The sequence below is a fragment of the Mobula birostris genome, chromosome 11 (genome assembly GCF_030028105.1).
Source record: "Mobula birostris isolate sMobBir1 chromosome 11, sMobBir1.hap1, whole genome shotgun sequence".
NCBI classification, from domain to species: domain Eukaryota; kingdom Metazoa; phylum Chordata; class Chondrichthyes; order Myliobatiformes; family Myliobatidae; genus Mobula; species Mobula birostris.
In genome coordinates this window covers 1,760,415-1,782,178 of record NC_092380.1, presented here as the reverse complement: position 1 = coordinate 1,782,178, position 21,764 = coordinate 1,760,415, and the positions used below count along the sequence as shown (strand labels likewise).

Here is a 21,764-nt window from a genome sequence, read left to right as displayed (position 1 = left end):
CGGCGCTGGGGGGAGAGGGGTCACTGAGGGATGGTGTGGGGGAGCTGGATTAACGTCAGTGGGGATACAGTCAGTGACGGTGCTGGGGGAGAGGGGTCACAGGGATGGTGTGGGGGAGCTGGATTAACGTCAGTGGGGATACAGTCAGTGAAGGTGCTGGGGAGAGGGGTCACTGAGGGATGGTGTGGGGGAGCTGGATTAACGTCAGTGGGGATACAGTCAGTGACGGCGCTGGGGGGAGAGGGGTCACTGAGGGATGGTGTGGGGGAGCTGGATTAACGTCAGTGGGGATAAAGTCAGTGACGGCGCTAGGGGAGAGGGGTCACTGAGGGATGGTGTGGGGGAGCTGGATTAACGTCAGTGGGGATACAGTCAGTGACAGGGTGCTGGGGGAGAGGGGTCATTGAGGGATGGTGTGTGAGAGCTGGATTAACGTCAGTGGGGATACAGTCAGTGACGGTGCTGTGGGGAGAGGAGTTACTGAGGGATGGTGTGGGGGAGCTGGATTAACGTCAGTGGGGATACAGTCAGTGACAGGGTGCTGGGGGAGAGGGGTCACTGAGGGATGGTGTGGGGGAGCTGGATTTACGTCAGTGGCGATACAGTCAGTGACGGTGCTGGGGGAGAGGGGTCACTGAGGGATGGTGTGGGGGAGCTGGATTAACGTCAGTGGGGATACAGTCAGTGACAGGGTGCTGGGGGAGAGGGGTCACTGAGGGACGGTGTGGGGGAGCTGGATTAACGTCAGTGGGGATACAGTCAGTGACACATGATACTGGGAGACAGGGGTCACAGGGACAATGTGACAGGTCCCAAGAATAAATTACCCACCGTCTGGGGCCGGGTGAACTCAAGGAGCTCTCGCACCTCCTGGGACAAAGACACCTTCACGCTGTGGTAGTCAAGATCCTCAGGAAGCCTCATTCCCTCGTCTCTCCTCACCTCCTCCACCTCCTGTTGCTGCTGCAGCAGCAGGCCCTGATAAACAGCTGCGGGGAGGAAGAGGGCGTGAATGAGGGAGAACAGGAGGGAGGATGGAGGGAGGGAGGATGGAGTGAGGGAGAATAGGAGGGAGGGAGGATGGAGTGAGGGAGAATAGGAGGGAGGGCGGGAGGATGGAGTGAAGAGGGGGAGGGGAGGGAGGGAGGATGGAGTGAGGAAGTATAGGAGGGAGGGAGGATGGAGTGAGGGAGAATAGGAGGGAGGGAGGGAGGATGGAGTGAAGGCGAGGGGAGGAGTGAAGGGGTAGAGTGGTGGGTAGGGCAGAGTGGGAGCAGATTGAGACGGAAAGGGAAGGGGTAGGAAGAGAGGGATTTGTGTCTCCCCATTCACTCACCCTCAATCTTGAGTCTGTCAGCGAGTTGCCCCTCGGTAGGAAGGGAACCAAGAGAGTGTGGGAGGGCGTCCACCAGCGTCCTCAGCTCCACCCCTGGCTGGCGTAGCATTTCCAAAGCACTGAGGGAGGGGGCAGTGAGAGGTCAGGTGACAGGTCCGGGGTCAGACACCTCCCCTCACACATCCCATCCTCTTCCTACTCACTCTCCCACCTTGCCTTCCCTCTCCCTCAACCCCCCTCTTTCCTACCAGATATGCCCCTCTCCCCATCTACCACCTGCCCCCTCCATCAATACACACCCCACTTCTCCATCACGTCTCATCACTCTGTCTCTGTTCCCCGCACCAACACCATCCAATTCCCTCCACCTCCCCCATCCCACGCAGTCTCTTCCTTCCCTCTCCATGCTCACACATTGCCTCCCCCTCACTACATCCTTAGCTCCTTTCTCTGCCCACACCCTCTCTCCACCTCCCCCTGCACCCCGCTGCCTCTCGGTTCCCCCTTCCTTCACCATTCCTTCCCCTCCCTCCCCGCCCCATTTATTTTCCACATCCCATGACTCTCATCTCTTTCCTAACTCCCATCTACACATCTCACCTCTCCCAACCCACATTCTCTACCCTTCCCCCAATCCCAGCTACACCTCCTCCCCAAAAGGGGCCCCACATTCACTGATCCCACTACACTGTGCAGGTGCATGGCTGCACAGTAACCGAAATGCTTACGTGCACATACCATTTGCTACCGCAAAGCTGGAATTTTGTTAGCTGCTGTTAATATAATTTTGGCATCTAGGTTAATATAATTGTCAAATACCCTGTAATTAATGTGTTAATGAATATAAATTTTCTAGACATCACTGAGGTCCCAAGAATAAATTACCCACCGTCTGGGACCGGGTGAACTCGAGTAACTCCCGCACCTCCTGGGACCTAGACACCTTCACGCTGCGGTAGTCGGGATCCTCAGGAACATACCACAACTTTTACTCTGAAATGCTTTGAGTTTCAACCTATTTACATTGTCAGTGTTTCAAGTTACAACACTGTTGGAAATTGCAACAATAAACACAGAATGGAAGTCGGTAGCTCATTGTTAATGAACTGCTGGCCTGCTGAACGCCAATGCCATCTAGGTCAAACATTTTGCTTTTGCCATTGCGCCTGCCAGTTGTTTTGACTGCCTAACATCGTTTACTTGAGTTGTGAGCTGTGGTTTGTGTTTGTCTGATATGCATATTACAAAAGAAAATTTAAGTGTAAAAAGATCTGGCTCAGAGCAATAGTCGGTCTGTGCAGCTGTAAATAAATTAGAGGGAACGTTGTCTGCATCCCACTGACCTGGGCCGGTCACTGCGCTCTGGGCTGACCTTTGTCTCCGGCAGGAGGCGTAGCCATTGGGTGCCTGAGTAACAGACGGACTTGAGGGTAGCCAATCCGTGCTCGAGGGCCTGACTGACACGCAGAGCCTCCTGCTGCCGCTTCCAGGACACACAGCCCGCCTCCGCGTAACCTGGCACAACAGAATAGGTCAGAGGAGGCAGAGCCAGTGACTGCAAGCAGGAGTCAGAGAGGGAGCCGCGGATCCGCTGTACGTACCTCGGAAGGAGTGGAGTCAGAGGGGCAGAGTGGGAGGGAGGCAGGGTCAGAGATGGGTGGGATATACGGGGGGGCAGATCTGGGGGGTGGGGGTGCAGAGGGGCAGAGCCGGAGAGAGGTTTGGTATACAGGAGAACACTCACAATGCGCTGGAGGAACTCAGCAGGTCAGTCAGCATCAGTTGAAAAGATTAGCCGACGTTTCGGGCCGAAACCCTTCGTCAGGACTGAAGGAAGAACTTTGGGGAGGGTTTGAAGAATGCTGGTAGTCGAAAAAAACAGTAATTTTTAAGACAAAGGGGTGGGGGAGGGGAAGCAGGGAGGTGATTGGCAGGAGAACAATGCGCAGTAGTAGAAGGAGGCGGAACTATGAGGGAGGTGATGTGAAATAGGGATAGAGGAAGGGAGGGGGAGAGAATTACCAGAAGTTGGAGAATTCTATGTTCATACCAAGGGGCTGGAGACTACCGAGACGGTATATGAGGTGTTGCTCCTCCAACCTGAGTTTAGCCTCATCATGGCAGTAGAGGAGGCCATGTATGGACATATCCGAATGGGAGTGGGAAGCAGAGTTGAAGTGGGTGGCAACCGGGAGATCCTATCTGTTGTGGTGGACAGAGTGGAGGTGCAGGTATACAGGGGGCAGAGCCAGGGAGGGGCCGGATATAGAGAGGGGCAGAGTCAGGAGGGGTAGGGTATACAGAGGGGCAGAGACAGCGAGGGGCCGGATAAAGAGAGGGGCAGAGTCGGGAGGGGTGGGATATACAGAGGGGCAGTGTCGGGAGGGGTGGGGTATACAGAGGGGCAGAGCCAGCGAGGGGCCGGATAAAGAGAGGGGCAGAGTCGGGAGGGGTGGGATATACAGAGGGGCAGAGTTGGGAGGGGTGGGGTATACAGATGGGCAGAGCCAGTGAGGGGCTGGATATAGAGGGGCAGAGTTAGAAAGGGGCTGGATATAGAGAGGGGCAGAGTCAGGAGGGGTAGGGTATACAGAGGGGCAGAGCCAGCGAGGGGCCGGATATATAGAGGGGCAGAGTTAGAAAGGGGCTGGATATAGAGAGGGGCAGAGCCAGTATGGGGTGACACACAGACTGCTGTGCGTACATTGGAAGGTTTGGAGTCAAAGGCGTTGGCCAAAGATGGTTTGGAATCATTAAAGGGGTGGAGCCAGTGACAGAGGGAATGAATCAGGGAACCTCAGTGAACAGACTATGACAAGGAAAGGGTTGCCCACTCACTCCCAATAGACCCTTCGCTAACCCTCCCACTCCCCAATCCACACCCTCCCCCCCAACACCCTCCACCCTTCCCTTCCCCCTCCCCATGCCATCACTATTTCCTCTCCCTTGTTCTCCTCCCTTTTTGTACATTCCTCCCATCTTCGACCATCCCCATTCCCCTTCATCCTCTTACCCTCTCCCCAATTCACACTGTCTACCCCTCCATCCTCCCCCCCACTCCCACTCCCTCCATCATCCCTTGCCCTACCCTCCGCTCCTCCTTTCCCTTGGTCCATCCCTACCCCTGGCGGTCAGCCTCTGGTCCGCGTTGTCTGGCCGCAGCCCGAGCCGGAACTCCACCCGCCCACTGAACATGCGGTAGGGTTCATTGGTGCCCAGCGTGGTCAGGTCGTCAATCAGCACCCCAACGTACCCCTCGGTCCGTCCCACTACGAACGGGCTAGACCCCCGCCCACAGAGGGCGGCGTTAATGCCTGCGATCAGCCCCTGGAGTTTGGGGGAGATGTGGGGACAGAGAGTGGGAAGGAATGGGGGGAAGAGAGGAAGACAGGAGCAGATGGAGGGAGGGGTAGAGAGGAGGTGGGGAAAGGTGGGAGATGGAGAGAGCTGTGAACTGGTCCACTAATAAATTCTGCATCCACATTCCCACCACTAACGCCAGCATTTCCCGCCTCACCGCCAGGTTCCCCCCTCCCATCCACGTGAAGTGGTGGGTGCTGTGGTCTGGAACACAGACCAATCCCACAGATGGTGAGCGGTGGGGTTTGGTGAGGGCGGACCACCACAGGTAAAGAGCACAGTCCGATCCCACTGTCCCCACCGGGGTAGCGGGAGGAATTCCTGCGCTGCTGTGCACAGTCCGATCCCACAGTCAGTAACGGGGAGGGGAGAAGCGGCCCCGGGGGGGCCATGCAGAGTTTCCCCGAGCAGGACACAGTCGGTGACGAGGAGGGAAGACTCTCCAAAGAGCGGCAGAGTAGGAAAACATGGGGATGAAAGGGAAGGGGGAGTGCGCACTGTCCTTGAAGATGCACAGCCCGATCCCGCCGCCTGTGAGGGAGTCGGGGCAGGGAGGGAGGGAGGGTCTGCCAAGGGTAACTGCACAATCTGAACGCAGCAGTGCTGAGGGTTCAGGGACAGGAAGCTGCCCACAGATGGAAGCCCCGGGGGTGGACAGGGGGTTGTTAGATTACCTGAGCAGCTGCCTCCTCGTAGCCAGTGGTCCCATTAATCTGTCCTGCCAGGAAGAGACCCTGAACTGCCTGGGTCTCCAACCAGGGGGTCAACTGTCGGGGGTCCACATAGTCATACTGTACCCCGTACCCTGTGGGCAGACAGAGAAAGGGGCAGTGTGAGGGGGGAAGAGGAGAGGGTGGGGAGGGGGAGAGGAAAGAGATGGGGAGGAGAGGGAAGAGGGGGAGGATGGAGAGAGAGGGGAGAATGGGGTTTGAAGGGGGATGGGGAGAAGAGGGGAGGGGGGTGAAGAGGGGGAGGGGAAAAGAGGGAGGGGAGGGGGAAAAGAGGGAGAGGAGGGGAAAAGAGGGAGGGGAGGGGGAAAGAGGGGGAGAGGAGAATGGGGTTTGAAAGGGTTTGCAAGGGGGTGCGGGAGAAGGATTGATGGCAGGTTGGGAGGTGGGGGTTGAGAGGGGGATTAAAGAGAGGGCAGGGAATAGAGGGAAGAAGGGGAAAGTAAAACTTCCACTCCTTATAAACCAATGAGCTCTACCCCCACCTCCTCACCCCTCCAACTTCTCTTCTGTCACCTAATCTTTTCCTTCACCACTGTCACCTCGTCGTCCCTTCCCCTCGCCCCACCTCCCAATTCTCTTCACTGTCCTCTTCCCCCTCCCCTCCCTTTCCACTCTCCCTCAAACTTCTTCTTTCTTTCCCTGCCATCTACACAACTTTCATCATCCCAATCCTTACCTATCCTCAAGTCCTTCCCCCTCCCTCCCTCCTCACTTCTCCTCCTTTGCTTTCTCTCCCCGCTTGCTCTCCTATTCTCCCACTTCCTTCCTTCCACCCACCTCCCCTGTCTTTCCTGTCCCTCCCCTCTTCTGCCCTCCTAGCCCTCTGTCTCATCCCCTCTCCCCACCGGTCGGTCACCCTGTTCCTCACTCACCAGGCTGCAGGATTTCGGCCGTCTCTAGGCCGGGAATGGAGTTGACCAGCTGCTGCTGCAGGACAGGTGGGAGAGTGGTGGACAGACCCTGGGGGTACAGGACGTCCGAGCACAGACCTTCAGGCTCCAGCCACACCTGGTGGCAGCGGCCGGAGAAACGGAGCACCTTGGCCTCCAGGGAGGGGCAGTACCTGGGGTGGGGGTGAGCTGAGAGTTACGAACGGAGAGAGGGTTGGGGAGGGGGGGACAGAGGAAGTGGGGTGAGGGAAGATGGGGGATACAGCAAGGAAGAGTAGGGGGTGAAAGGAAGTCGAAGTGAGCAGGGAGGGTGAGGCGGATTCCGCAAACACACACACAGTCAGTCACACAGACACACACACACACCGACACACATTCTCAGAGTAACAGTCACACAGACACACACAGACACACACACACACAGAGTCACACAGACACTCACAAACACACACAGTCACACAGACACACACACCGACACACACACACACACTCTCAGAGTAACAGTCACACAGACACACACAGAGACACACACACACACAGACACACAAACACTCACAAACACACAGTCACACAGACACACACCGACACACAAACACTGTCAGAGTCACAGTCACACAGACACACACAGAGACACACACACACACACACACACTCAGTCATACACACACACACAGACACACAAACATTCACAGAGTCAGAGTCACACAGAAACACTCACACACACACACACAGTCACACAGACACACACCGACACACAAACACTGTCAGAGTCACAGTCACACAGAGACACACACACACACTCAGTCATACACACACACAGACACACAAACATTCAGAGTCAGAGTCACACAGAAACACTCACACACACACACAGTCACACAGACACACACACACACCAACAGACACACAGTCAGAGTCACACAGACACACAGTCAGAGTCACACAGACACACACTCTGACACACAAACACTCGCAAACGCACACAGACAGAGGGGGGTGGTGGAGAAAGTGTGAAGGGGGAGTTGCCGCTTTGAGGGAGTGGGAGAGAGAGGCCACGTGGGTTGGGGAGAGAGAGAGGCCGCGTGGTGAAGACAAGAAGGGGGTGTGTGGCGAAGAGGCGGGTGGGGGGGAGGGATCTGCTCTGATTACCGAGGTCCGCGGGTGGTCTCCTGGACGTGAGGGTTGAGGTGCAGATTCTCTCTGACGAGGCGCTCAGCCTCAGGACCCGTGTGGGTGAGGTAACAGGGTAGCTGCTCATCTGGCTGGAGAAAATGTTGGGGGGGGGGGAAGAGAGTTATTGAGTACTGTACTCCTCTCTGACCGTCCCTCTTCAATCCCCCACCCTCTCTCACTCTGCCTCTCCCCTCCTCATCCCCCTATCCGCTCCCCCATCTCCCACCTTGCCTTCACACCTGCACATCCTCTCTCCCTCCTCACCCTCACACACTCCGCCTGTCTCTCCTCATCCCACCCACTCCCCTCTCTCCCTCCACATCTCCCCAACCAGGTACCCCTCTCTCTTCACCATTACTACTCTCCCCATCATCGCACCTTCTCTCCCATCCCCTCACTCTCCCTCCATCCTCAGCCCCCTCCCTCCTTGCATCCAATCCTATCCCTCCCTCGTATCCCATCCTTGTCTTCCCTCTCCATTCCCCCTCCCCCCTCCATTCCACCTCTCCCTCCCCCTCTCCGTTTCACCTCTCCTTCCCTCCCTCCGTTCCACCTCTCCCTCCCCCCTTTCCATGTCTCTCTTCCCCTCAGTTCTTTTCCCCCATCGTCCACCTGAATGGCCACGCTGGTGTTGAGGAAGCTGAAGGGGATGGGTCGGCTGTCCCCCCTGTGGGTCTCCAACACCCCGAGATTTACGGTGTCCCGCTGTATCCGAGGAGGTGTCCCTGTCAGGCATAAACATCCGGTCAGTCGACTCAGGCATGGTTGGGTGAGAGGAAGAAATGGCAGGGTGGGAAACAGAGAGAGAGGGGGGCAGCGAGTGAGGGGAGGAAGGAGGGGGAAGGGGTGAGGGGGTGAAGGGTGGGGGGAAGGGTAGGGGTGGAGGGTAGGGGATGGAGGGTGGGGGTAGAGGGTTTGGGGTGGAGGGTAGGGGTGAGGTGGGAAGTTCACACCGAAAACACGCCTAGTTGTATAGACCCTGGGAGGTGCAGTAGGGTTGGGGCATGGCAGGTACAGGCCAAGTCAAGGCAGCAGGCTCCGGCCTCAGAGCAAGGAATGAGACGAAGTGTGGCTGTTTTAAGCACCGAGCCAAATTGAAAAGGTCAGGTGTTGGGGCCAGAGGCAAAGGATAGGCTGGTGTCAGCTCGCTGCTGCACAAGGTTTACTTGTCTTTGCGCTGAACTAAGGCAGCGGCCCATCACGATCGGGCTCCTGCACCGGCTACAGCGATGAACCGGTTGGTGGCTGTGGATTCATTTTCGTCAGCTTTCATTCTGAGTGTGACTGGGTGTCAGATGGGCTCTACACGGATTCTTTGTTTTACAGCGGCGTGTACGGTGATGAATCTCGAGGTTGTATATAGTATAGATACTTTGAAAATAAATGTACTTTGGGCAAACAGATAAATACAGGGAGAACAAGTACAGATAAACACGCAGGTACACACTCTCTCAGTGACACACACACACACCTGAGCAGGTGTACCCGCTCACACACTGCGACACGTACACACACACAGATGGGGTCAGACACATGTACAAACGCCGCGCCGGACTCCCTACCCGTCTTCAGCCGGCCCAGACGGAAGCCAAGCCGTTTCAGCGTCTGAGCCAAACCAATCGACGGCCTGTCCCCCAGCCGGCCAGCCGGGCGCCGCTCCAGACCCACGAAGATCTCCGCCCGCAAGAAGGTGCCAGTGGCCAGAGCAACACACGGAGACAGGACGGATGACCCATCCGCTGCAGGACAGAGCAGAGACTGAGAGCGGAGGGAGGGGAGCAGGGGAAGGAAGGGAGGACGGTAGGGAGAGGTGAGTATGGAGGGAGGGAGGGGAGATGGGGTGAAGGAGGTCAGGATGGAGGGAGGGGAAGGAGGTGAGGGAGGAGGGGGGGAGGGTAGTAAGGATGGAGGGAAAGAAGGAAGGGAGGATGGAGGAAGGTAGGTGAGGATAGGGAAGGTGAGAATGGCATGAGGGGGAGAGATGAGGGTGGAGAGGGAGGGAGGTGAGGGAGGAGAGAGGGAAGTGAGGATGGGGGAAGGCAGGTGACGATGCAGGGGTAGGAAACAGAACTTTTGACTCCCACTCCCTCACCAACTCAAGTGCCTCTTTCCACCTCTTCCTCTTTCCCTCCCTCCTCACAACACCCCAACCTTGCTTCTTCCCTCCTTCTTTTGTTACATTTCCACCTCTGGTACCTTCCCTCCACCCTCCGCCTAGCCACTCAGACCTTTTTACACCAACCCCTTTCTCTCATTCCCTCTCTCCCTCGTCTCTCCAAACTCACCGAGCCGAACTCCTCGTACTCGCCACTTTCCTGGTCTCGTAGCGTCGGGTTCTGAGATCAGCAGATCCTCGATGGAGCCTTCTCTTACCTGCAGCCCCGGAATCCTGGCCAATTCCTCCTGAGAATGATGGAGAGAAAATGGAGCAGGGAGAACTTCACTCTGTGTCTGACCCCGGGAGGGTATGATGGGATGGTGTGGAGGGAGCTTCACTCTGTGTCTGACCCCGGGAGTGTGATGGGACAGTGTGGAGGGAGTTTCACTCTGTGTCTGATCCCGAGAGTGTGTGATGGGATGGTGTGGAGGGAGTTTCACTCTGTGTCTGATCCCGGGAGTGTGTGATGGGACGGTGTGGAGGGAGTTTCACTCTGTGTCTGACCCCGGGAGGGTGTGATGGGACAGTGTGGAGGGAGCTTCACTCTGTGTCTGATCCCGGGAGTGTGTGATGGGACGGTGTGGAGGGAGTTTCACTCTGTGTCTGACCCCGGGAGTGTGTGATGGGACGGTGTGGAGGGAGTTTCACTCTGTGTCTGACCCCGGGAGTGTGTGATGGGACGGTGTGGAGGGAGTTTCTCTCTGTGTCTGACCCCGGGAGTGTGTCATGGGACGGTGTGGAGGGAACTTCACCCTGTGTCTGATCCCGGGAGTGTGTGATGGGACGGTGTGGAGGGAGATTCACTCTGTGTCTGATCCCGGGAGTGTGTGATGGGACGGTGTGGAGGGAGATTCACTCTGTGCCTGACCCCTGGAGTGCGTGATGGGACGGTGGTGGAGGGAGATTCACTCTCTGTCTGACCCCGGGAGTGTGTGATCGGATGGCGTGGAGGGAGATTCACTCTGTGTCTGACCCCGGGAGTGTGTGATGGGACGGCGTGGAGGGAGATTCACTCTGTGTCTGACGCCGGGAGTGTGTGATGGGACGGCGTGGAGGGAGATTCACTCTGTGTCTGACCCCAGAAGTGTGTGATGGGACAGCATGGAGGGAGATTCACTCTGTGTCTGACCCCGGGAGTGTGTGATGGGACGATGTGGAGGGAGCTTCACTCTGTGTCTGATCCCGGGAGTGTGTCATGGGACGGTGTGGAGGGAGCTTCACTCTGTGTCTGATCCCGGGAGTGTGTCATGGGACGGTGTGGAGGGAACTTCACCCTGCGTCTGATCCCAGGAGTGTGTGATGGGATGGTGTGGAGGGAGATTCACTCTGTGTCTGACCCCGGGAGTGTGTGATGGGATGGTGTGGAGGGAGTTTCACTCTGTGTCTGATCCCGGGAGTGTGTGATGGGACGGTATGGAGGGAGTTTCACTCTGTGTCTGATCCCGGGAGTGTGTGATGGGACGGTGTGGAGGGAGATTCACTCTGTGTCTGACCCCGGGAGTGTGTGATGGGACGGTGTGGAGGGAGGTTCACTCTGTGTCTGACCCCGGGAGTGTGTGATGGGATGGTGTGGAGGGAGATTCACTGTGTCTGACCCTGGGAGTGGGTGATGGGGGAGATTCTCTCTGCGTCTGACCCCGGGAGTGTGTGATCGGATGATGACAGGGGAGATTCACTGTGTCTGACCCCGGGAGTGTGTGATCAGATGACAACAGGGGAAATTCTCTGTGTCTGACCCCGGGAGTGTGTGATCGGACAGCGATGGGGGAGATTCTCTGTGTCTGACCCCAGGAGTGTGTAATGGGACGGTGTGGAGGGAGATTCTCTCTGTGTCTGACACCGGGAGTGTGTGATGGGACGGTGTGGAGGGAGATTCACTGTGTCTGACCCCGGGAGTGGGTGATGGGACGGTGATGGGGGAGATTCTCTCTACGTCTGACCCCGGGAGCGTGTGATCGGATGACAACAGGGGAGATTCTCTGTGTCTGACCCCGGGAGTGTATGATCGGACGGCGATGGGGGAGATTCTCTGTGTCTGACCCCGGGAGTGTGTGATCGGACGGCGATGGGGGAGATTCTCTGTGTCTGACCCCGGGAGTGTGTGATCGGACGGCGACGGGGGAGATTCTCTGTGTCTGACCCCGGGAGTGTGTGATGGGACGGCGACGGGGGAGATTCTCTGTGTCTGACCCCGGGAGTGTGTGATCGGATGATGACAGGGGAGATTCTCTGTGTCTGACCCCGGGAGTGTGTGATGGGACGGCGATGGGGGAGATTCTCTGTGTCTGACCCCGGGAGTGTGTGATCGGACGGCGATGGGGGAGATTCTCTGTGTCTGACCCCGGGAGTGTGTGATCGGACGGCAACGGGGGAGATTCTCTGTGTCTGACCCTGGGAGTGTGTGATCCGACGGCGATGGGGGAGATTCTCTGTGTCTGACCCTGGGAGTGTTTGATCGGACGGCGATGGGGGACTCCCACCTGAATGTGCCACCTGTAGAGGTCTCGGTCCACCTGAGCTCGCAGCCCCCACACAGCTGGTCCCTTGCGGCGGTTCAGGACGTGGAAGTGGATCCCGGCTCGGTCGCAGATCCTCGCGCAGAGGCCGTCCAGTGCGTCCACCTCGCGCATGAGGTGCCCTTTCCCCACCCCACCAAACGATGGGTTACAGGACATCTCACCTGGTGGGGGCAACAGACAGGCGGGGGGTGAGGGTCATTTATCCAGAGCTTGGCTCACTCTTCCCTCCTCTACTCCCCACCCTCCCGCGCTCTCCTCCTCCCTTCTTCTCACCTCTCCAAATCCTCTTTCCTCTGCTCTCTCACCCCTCCCCAACTCTCTCTTCCCTCCACTCTTGGCACATGAATCCAAAACTGGGATCTCTGGAGCCAAGAGTCGTTTCTCCCGTCCTTCTCCCACCCCGCTGTCAAATTCGCCCCCCCCCCCCATCTCCAGTGCCCCCGCTCGCCCCATCCTGTACCGATCTTCGCTGCTTTCTGGGTAATCAGCAGGGTCCTAGCGCCAGCCCTGGCCGCTGCTGCTGCTGCCTCCACACCAGCATGTCCTCCCCCCACCACAACCACAGTGTAGGCGCTCCGCTCCTCCTGCTCCATCTCCCGGTCCGCTGCCCCGGTGGTGGCGACGCTCCCGGGAAACCCCCGCACCCCGGACCCCCGGGGGGGCCTGAGGCACCGGAGCACCCGCTGCACTTGTCCGGGGATCATTGCCTGCAAGACAGATGGAAGGGCAGGGAGTCAGTCATCCAGTGCTTCCCCCCCACTAGCCACGGCGATAACACTCCCGCTAGGTGAGCAGCGCAAACCGGGTGCCACCAGGAACGGGGAGGCGAGTCACAGACTCAGAAGCTCAACGAAACTGGATTTGGAGTTGGTTCATTCTTGTCACCTGTACCAAGGGGGGGTAGTGAGAAAAGCCTGAAGTGTGTTTTGTTCACATACAGATCAATCCATTACAACAATGTGCTGGGGTAGAACACAGGGAAGCGATAACAGAATGCATAAAGAAGTGCCACAATTACAAAGCAAGTGCAGGTAAACAATAAGATGCAGAGGTGAGGGGGAAAGAGACGGAGAGACAGACAGAGACAGACAAGGGACAGGCAGAGAGACAGAGAGAGTTACACTCTCTGTGCCTGAGTGATAGACAGATTGTGTGTCTGTGCCTTGCTGCTGGTTTATAAGTCGCATGTACCAAGGTTTAGTGAGAAGTTTGCTTCGCGTTGTTGGTGTCGGCTATCGGCCTTTCTCACTGCTTCCACTGGTAACTTGCCAGGAAGGTGGGGGTGGAGGAGTAGTGGGGAGGCATGGGGGGAGAGACACATCTGAAAAGAACAAGGGCTCATTGGGAGAAATTTTTACTTTTGCCAATAAAAAGCAGCGACGTGCAAGAGGAGGAGCCATTGTTGGAGTGGGCCAGTGTTAGAGTGGTCAGGCTTCGGCTCAACAGGCAGAGGCTAAGGCTGTTGAGTAATTTGCTATCGCTTGTTTATGATTGTGGAACTTGACTTGAGAAGTTGAAGAGGCTGAGTAAGTGACTCAACAGTTTCAGAGAGAAAGAATGGGTAACAAAAGGTAAATGTATGTTATTGTTTGTAAATCCTTAGTCCAGTGTCGGTAGAATGTTTAAGGTGGTGGAATGCTCCTAAGGTGATATGAGAGATTTCAGGTTACATAACAGTCTCCACAATGACTATACCTGCAAGAAGTGTACCCAACTTCACCTGGTTGACAAAGTCGAGGAAATGGAGGTGGAAGGGCCATCCCAGAAGCTGAAAACATCAAAGATGAACCTTTTACTGAGGAGGTCATACCCAGAGTACAGGCTTCGGACAGTGGATGGCCAAAAGGACTCAGCAGTCAGTGCAGGTTTCCCCTGTGGCCATTCCCTCAGCAACAAGTACACGCCTTTTTCTGTGGCTGAGGGGTGGGGGTGATGACCCATCACAACACAGCAGCAGGAGCTGGGCACTGTGGCTGGTTCGGAGGCTCAGCAGGGAAGGGTAAAGCCCGGCAAAGCAATAGTGATAGGAGACTCGACGGTTAGCAAGCGGACAGGAGATTCTGTGGCCAGGATGATGTGTTACCTCCCAGGTGCAAGGGTCCATGATGTCTCAGAATATTCTCAAAGGAGAGAATGAGCAGCCAGAGGTCATGGTGCAGACTGGAGGAAATTAGGAAGGAGGCTGAAGAACAGGACCTCTGAGGTTGCAATATCTGGATGACTCCCAGTTTCGTGTGCTGGTCAGGGCAGGATTAGGATGATAGTACAGATGCATGAACGGCTGAGGAACCAGTGTTGGGGCAGCATTTCAGGCTCTTGGGCTATTGGAACCTCTTCTGGGGCCAAGAGTGAACTGTGCAAGAGCAACAGGTTGTTCCCAAGCCTGAGGGGAACCAATATCCTGGCCAAGAAGTTCACCAGTACTGACCAGGACGGTTTAAACAAGCTTGGCAGGGAGTGGGAATCAGAAAACTAGGTCAGAAAGTGGAGGGATGGACAGGAAGGTGGATGTCTGTGATTACAGGCAGAAGCAAAGTCTGAGATACAATGGGACAACTGGTTTGAAGTGTGTGTATTTTAATGCTAGGAAATTTATAGGTAAAGGTGATGAATTTGGAGCAGGGATCAGCATATGGAACTATGATGTTGTGGCTATTACAGAGACGTGGTTGAGAGAGGGAAAGGAATAGGCACTTGCCAGGGTTTCGATGCTTTAGAGAGGGAGGTAAAAGAGGTGGGGGAGTGCACTGCTAATCAGGGACGCTATCACAGCTACACTCAGAGTGGACAGAATGAAAGGCTCACCCACTGAGTCTATTTGGGTTGAGCTCAAAAACAGGAAGACTGCAATCACTCTGATGGGATGTACTACAGACCCCCAATAGCCACCAGGACATTGAAGAACAGATACGCAGACAGATGAAGGAAAGGTGTAAAAACTATGGGGTTGTGTCATGGGAGACTTCAGCTTCCCAAAAATAAACTGGGACCTTCATTCTGCAAGATGTTTAAACCGGGGCAGAACTTGTTAGGTGCATCCAGGAGGGTTTCTCAAGTCAAAATGTTGATAGTCCGACAGGAGGAGGAGCTGTAGTGGATCTGGTGGCCAGGTTACCAACCTTACACTGGGAACAGTGACCTTAAGTTTTAAGACAGCAATAGATAATCATAAGCGGGAGAGTATTAAATTGGAGCAGGGCAAATTACCAGACCATTAGGCAGGAACGAGGGAGAGTCAACTGGGAAGAGCGGTTTGAGAGCAAGTCCACATCTGACAATTTAAAGACCAACTGGACAGAGTGCAGGACACTATATTCTAGTCAGGAGGACAGTCAAGGACGGCAAGGTAAGAGAACCTTGAATGTTGAGGGTGGTGATGAATTTTGCCAAGAAGAAAAAGGAACCATATGTCAAACTCAGGTATCTCCGCCTGGGACTTGCACGGCTAACAGTAGTGAAAACTGAGAGGAAGCTGAAAGACAAAACTGCACCTGTGTACCTTTGACGGACAAGTGGACTCAAAGTCAGCCAGAGAAAGACTGAGACCACGAGCCTCAATGTAAAGACTCCTCCTCCTGTCAAACCACATGGCTTTCATTCGACACATCAAGGGCAGAGGAAACGCAGCAGACCAAAGGCAACCAGAAAGGCAGAAATGAGGGCCGTGAACCAAACCTGTGTTTCACCCTGGAATGTGTGATGGGACGGTGCGGAGGGAGCTTCACTCTGTGTCTGACCCCGGGAGTGTGTGATGGGACGGTGTGGAGGGAGATTCACTCTGTGTCTGACCCCGGGAGTGTGTGATGGGACGGTGTGGAGAGAGTGTCACTCTGTGTCTGACCCCGGGAGTGTGTGTTGGGACGGCGTGGAGGGAGATTCACTCTGTGTCTGACCCCGGGAGTGTGTGATGGGACCGTGTGGAGGGAGCTTCGCTCTGTGTCTGACCCCGGGAGTGTGTGATGGGACGGTGTGGAGGGAGTTTCACTCTGTGTCTGACCCCGGGAGTGTGTGATGGGACGGTGTGGAGGGAGTTTCACTCTGTGTCTGACCCCGGGAGTGTGTGATGGGACGGCGTGGAGGGAGATTCACTCTGTGTCTGACCCCGGGAGTGTGTGATGGGACGGTGTGGAGTGAGTGTCACTCTGTGTCTGACCCCGGGAGTGTGTGATGGGACGGTGAGGAGGGAGTTTCACTCTGTGTCTGACCCCGGGAGTGTGTGATGGGACAGTGTGGAGGGAGTTTCACTCTGTGTCTGACCCCGGGAGTGTGTGATGGGACGGTGTGGAGGGAGCTTCACTCTGTGTCGGACCCCGGGAGTGTGTGATGGGACAGTGTGGAGGGAGTTTCACTCTGTGTTTGACCCCGGGAGTGTGTGATGGGGCATGTGGAGGGAGATTCACTCTGTGTCTGACCCCGGGAGTGTGTGATGGGACGGTGTGGAGGGAGTTTCACTCTGTGTCTGACCCCGGGAGTGTGTGATGGGGCGGTGTGGAGGGAACTTCACTCTGTGTCCAACCCCGGGAGTGTGTGATGGGACGGTGTGGAGGGAGTTTCACTCTGTGTCTGACCCCGGGAGTGTGTGATGGGGCGGTGTGGAGGGAACTTCACTCTGTGTCCGACCCCGGGAGTGTGTGATGGGACGGTGTGGAGGGAGTTTCACTCTGTGTCTGACCCCGGGAGTGTGTGATGGGGCGGTGTGGAGGGAACTTCACTCTGTGTCCGACCCCGGGAGTGTGTGATGGGACGGTGTGGAGGGAGTTTCACTCTGTGTCTGACCCCGGGAGTGTGTGATGGGGCGGTGTGGAGGGAACTTCACTCTGTGTCCGACCCCGGGAGTGTGTGATGGGACGGTGTGGAGGGAGTTTCACTCTGTGTCTGACCCCGGGAGTGTGTGATGGGGCATGTGGAGGGAGCTTCATGTTAAGACTATTGAACGATATTCGTTCAACAAAATGTACTGTGTAATGATCTGATCTGTATGAACAGTATGCAAGGCAAGCTTTTCACTGGATGTAGATACATGTGAAACCAATAAACCAATCTACCAAACCATTGGGAATCTCAGGAGAGTCCTGAGCAGCTGGGTAACTGTGTTAGGAATGTTTTCATCCAGAGGGAGGTCCTACATGGAACCAGCTGCCAAAGGAAATGGTTGAGGCAGGTACATTCATGATGTTTAAAAGACACGAGGATGGGTAGATAGACAGGAAAGGTTTAAAGGGTTATCAGTGCAACATTGGCAAACAGACTGGGTTAGATGGGTATATGGGTCACCAGGGACCAGTTGGGCCGAAGGGCTTGTTTCCACGCTGGGTGACTTCGCGATGTTGGCCCCATCATGTTGATCTCCTGCTCACAATCACCCCCAGCGGCAATTCTGCCTAATTGCCCCCACCAAGATTAACGAGGCCATTTGCCCCGAGAACACAATTACGTTCCAAGTTAGCCACTGTGCAGCAATTAGCCTCTGACTGACCCGGGGGGGGGGGGGGGGGGGGAGGGATATCAGTGTCCAACAGCCCTCTCTCAGGTCAGAGCCGGGTGGGGTGACAGAGAGGGAGGGGGTGACAGAAGGAGGGGAGGGAGGGGTGACGGAGAGGGAGGGGGTGATGGGGAGGGAGGGGGTGACAGAAGGAGGGGAGGGGGTGACAGAAGGAGGGGAGGGGGTGACAGAAGGAGGGGAGGGAGAGGATGACGGAGAGGGAAGGGGAATGGAGACGGGGAGGGAGAGGGTGATGGAGATGGGGGAGGGAGGGGGTGACGGTGAGGGAGGGCGTGACGGAGAGGCAGGGGGTTACGGGAGGGAGGGGGTGACGGAGATGGGGAGGGAGGGGGTGACAGGAGGAGGGGAGGGAGGGGGTGACGGGGAGGGATGGGTGACGGAGAGGGAGGGGGTGACGGAGAGGGAGGGGGGACAGAGAGGGAGGGGGGACAGAGAGGGAGGGGGGACAGAGAGGGAGGGGGACAGAGAGGGAGGGGGTGACGGAGATGGTGGGGGTGACGGAGATGGTGGGGGGGACGGAGATGGTGGGGGGGACGGAGATGGGGGGGGACGGAGATGGGGAGGGAGGGCATGACAGAAGGAGGGGAGGGAGGGGGTGACAGAAGGAGGGGAGGGAGGGGGTGACGGAGGGGGAGAGGGGACGGAGACGGGGAGGGAGGGGGTGACGGAGGGGGAGAGGGGACGGAGACGGGGAGGGAGGGGGTGACGGAGGGGGAGGGGGGATGGAGACATGGAGGGAGGGGGTGACGGAGGGGGGACGGAGACGGGGAGGGAGGGGGTGACGGAGACGGGGAGGGAGAGGGTGACAGAAGGAGGGGAGGGAGGGAGTGATGGAGAGGGAAGGGGGACGGAGACAGGGAGGGAGGGTGAGACGGAGACGGGGAGGGAGGGGGTGACGGGGAGGGAGGGGGTGACGGAGAGGGAGAGGGGACGGAGACGGGGAGGGAGAGGGTGACAGAAGGAGCGGAGGGAGGGGTTGATGGAGGGGGAGAGGGGACGGAGACGGGGAGGGAGAGGGTGACAGAAGGAGGGGAGGGAGGGAGTGACAGAGAGGGAGGGGGGACGGAGACAGGGAGGGAGGGGGTGACGGAGGGGGGACGGAGACGGGGAGGGAGGGTGAGACGGAGACGGGGAGGGAGGGGGTGACGGAGGGGGGACGGAGACGGGGAGGGAGGGGGTGACGGAGGGGGAGGGGGGACGGAGACATGGAGGGAGGCGGTGTCAGAGGGGGGACGGAGACAGGGAGGGAGAGGGTGACAGAAGGAGGGGAGGGAGGGAGTGACGGAGAGGGAGGGGGGATGGAGACAGGGAGGGAGGGTGAGACGGAGACGGGGAGGGGGGGGTGACGGAGACGGGGAGGGAGGGGGTGGAGAGGGTGACAGAAGGAGCGGAGGGAGGGGGTGACGGAGGGGGAGAGGGGACGGAGACGGGAAGAGAGGGGGTGACAGAAGGAGGGGAGGGAGGGAGTGACGGAGAGGGAGGGGGGACGGAGACAGGGAGGGAGGATGAGACGGAGAAGGAGCGGAGGGAGGGGGTGACGGAGGGGGAGAGGGGACGGAGACGGGGACGGAGGGGGTGACGGAGGGGGGACGGAGGGGGTGACGGAGGGGGGACGGAGACAGGGAGGGAGGGTGAGACGGAGACGGGGAGGGAGGGGGTGACGGAGGGGGGACGGAGACGGGGGGGGAGGGAGGGGGTGACGGAGGGGGGACGGAGACGGGGGGGGAGGGAGGGGGTGACGGAGAGGGAGAGGGGACGGAGACGGGGAGGGAGAGGGTGACAGAAGGAGCGGAGGGAGGGGGTGACGGAGGGGGAGAGGGGACGGAGACGGGGACGGAGGGGGTGACGGAGGGGGGACGGAGACAGGGAGGGAGGGGGTGACGGAGACGGGGAGGGAGAGGGTGACAGAAGAAGGGGAGGGAGGGGGTGACGGGGAGGGAGGGAGGGGGTGACGGGGAGGGAGGGAGGGGGTGACGGAGGGGGAGGGGGTGACGGAGTCGGGGAGGGAAGGGGTGACGAAGGGGAGGGGGTGACGGAGGGGGAGGCGTTGACGGAGTCGGGGAGGGAAGGGGTGACGTAGGGGGAGGGGGTGACGGAGGGGGGACGGAGTCGGGGAGGGAAGGGGTGACGAAGGGGAGGGGGTGACGGAGGGGGGATGGAGACGGGGAGGGGGGATGGAGACGGGGAGGGAGGGGGTGACGTAGGGGGAGGGGGTGACGGAGGGGGAGGGGGAGGGAAGGGGTGACGAAGGGGAGGGGGTGACGGAGGGGAGGGGGTGACGGAGGGGGAGGGGGTGACGGAGACGGGGAGGGAAGGGGTGACGAAGGGGAGGGGGTGACGAAGGGGAGGGGGTGACGGAGGGGGAGGGGGTGACGGGGGGGTGACGGAGACGGGGAGGGAGGGGGTGACGAAGGGGAGGGGGTGACGGAAGGGGAGGGGGTGACGGGGGGGGTGTAGGGGGAGAGGGGAGGGAAGGGGTGACGAAGGGGAGGGGGTGACGAAGGGGAGGGGGTGACGGAGGGGGAGGGGGTGACGGAGGGGGAGGGGGTGACGGAGTCGGGGAGGGAAGGGGTGACGAAGGGGAGGGGGTGACGGAGGGGGAGGGGGTGACGTGGGGGTGACGGAGACGGGGAGGGAAGGGGTGACGAAGGGGGAGGGGGTGACGAAGGGGAGGGGGTGACGGAGGGCGAGGGGGTGACGGAGTCGGGGAGGGAAGGGGTGACGAAGGGGAGGGGGTGACGGAGGGGGAGGGGGTGACGGGGGGGGTGACGGAGACGGGGAGGGAAGGGGTGACGAAGGGGGAGGGGGTGACGAAGGGGAGGGGGTGACGAAGGGGAGGGGGTGACGGAGGGGGAGGGGGTGACGGAGTCGGGGAGGGAAGGGGTGACGAAGGGGAGGGGGTGACGAAGGGGAGGGGGTGACGAAGGGGAGGGGGTGACGGAGGGGGAGGGGGTGACGGAGTCGGGGAGGGAAGGGGTGACGAAGGGGAGGGGGTGACGGAGGGGGAGGGGGTGACGGGGGGGTGACGGAGACGGGGAGGGAAGGGGTGACGAAGGGGGAGGGGGTGACGAAGGGGGAGGGGGTGACGAAGGGGAGGGGGTGACGGAGTCGGGGAGGGAAGGGGTGACGAAGGGGAGGGGGTGACGGAGTCGGGGAGGGAAGGGGTGACGAAGGGGAGGGGGTGACGGGGGGGTGTAGGGGGAGAGGGGAGGGAAGGGGTGACGAAGGGGAGGGGGTGACGGAGGGGGAGGGGGTGACGGGGGGGTGACGGAGACGGGGAGGGAAGGGGTGACGAAGGGGGAGGGGGTGACGAAGGGGGAGGGGGTGACGAAGGGGAGGGGGTGACGGGGGGGTGACGGAGTCGGGGAGGGAAGGGGTGACGAAGGGGAGGGGGTGACGGAGGGGGAGGGGGTGACGGAGTCGGGGAGGGAGGGGGTGACGTAGGGGGAGAGGGTGACAGAGCCGGAGTAAGTTGTAGGGGAGTTTGCCTTAGGGTCAAATAGAGAGAGATGGGTGAAAGAGGGAGCTGACAGGGAGGATGTACGAAAGTTTAAAAACCAATTTCTCCTCCGAACGCGTCTTTGCAAAAAACGCATCTCAGCAAAATCCACCCCGCAAATATCAAAACCAACCTCGGGTGCGCCTGCTGTGGCCTCAGCAGACACGGTCCCCGGTCCCCGCAACCCGGATACCGCACTCCCGGCGCCGAGTCAAGCGCACAGAGCGGTGGCCGTGGACGGGATGGCCTCGCCAGCAGGGGCACTGAGCGGACGGCCTCCCCCGGCTCCGCCGCCTGCAGCCCGACAGCAGCACAGCAGCCGATCTCACCCCCTGTACGTGGGACAAAATGCACTCGGTTACAGTTTGGGATCTAATCCTGGATTCAGGGGGATGGGGTTGGGGGTGTTACACGTAGAGGAAAAGATCTCCGGGAGTAGATCACATACCGGGATCTAATATAGAGGTCACTGGGTTTATATCTGCAATAACAGATCGCCAGGTGTAAATTACAATCTGGGATCTAATCCAGGGATTCAGGGTTTATACATAGAATAACAGATCCCTGGAAGTGGGTTACAGGCTGGGATCTAATC

General features: G+C 58.5%; 1 protein-coding gene across 5 annotated transcripts in view; it reads right to left on the bottom strand.

The window, feature by feature from the left end:
• The window catches only part of mto1 (mitochondrial tRNA translation optimization 1), a 97,785-nt gene extending 76,366 nt beyond the window's left edge, over positions 1-21,419 (bottom strand). Inside the window, exons 1-14 of one of the 5 annotated variants that reach the window (XM_072271437.1) lie at positions 21,303-21,418; positions 13,863-13,935; positions 12,628-12,874; positions 12,129-12,328; positions 9,776-9,893; positions 9,053-9,229; positions 8,103-8,215; positions 7,467-7,579; positions 6,300-6,490; positions 5,371-5,501; positions 4,459-4,663; positions 2,680-2,851; positions 1,337-1,455; positions 832-989 (exon numbers count right to left, since the gene is read on the bottom strand). In XM_072271437.1, coding sequence (XP_072127538.1) covers positions 832-989; positions 1,337-1,455; positions 2,680-2,851; positions 4,459-4,663; positions 5,371-5,501; positions 6,300-6,490; positions 7,467-7,579; positions 8,103-8,215; positions 9,053-9,229; positions 9,776-9,893; positions 12,129-12,328; positions 12,628-12,871 — 1,941 coding nt within the window. In that variant the 5' untranslated portion in view covers positions 12,872-12,874; positions 13,863-13,935; positions 21,303-21,418. Of the gene's footprint in view, positions 1-831; positions 990-1,336; positions 1,456-2,679; positions 2,852-4,424; positions 4,664-5,370; positions 5,502-6,299; positions 6,491-7,466; positions 7,580-8,102; positions 8,216-9,052; positions 9,230-9,775; positions 9,894-12,128; positions 12,329-12,627; positions 12,875-13,862; positions 13,936-21,302 lie in introns of those variants that run through there. The other 4 variants (XM_072271436.1, XM_072271438.1, XM_072271439.1 and 1 more) reach the window with 4 other exon arrangements.
• Between the last annotated feature and the right edge of the window lie 345 nt (positions 21,420-21,764).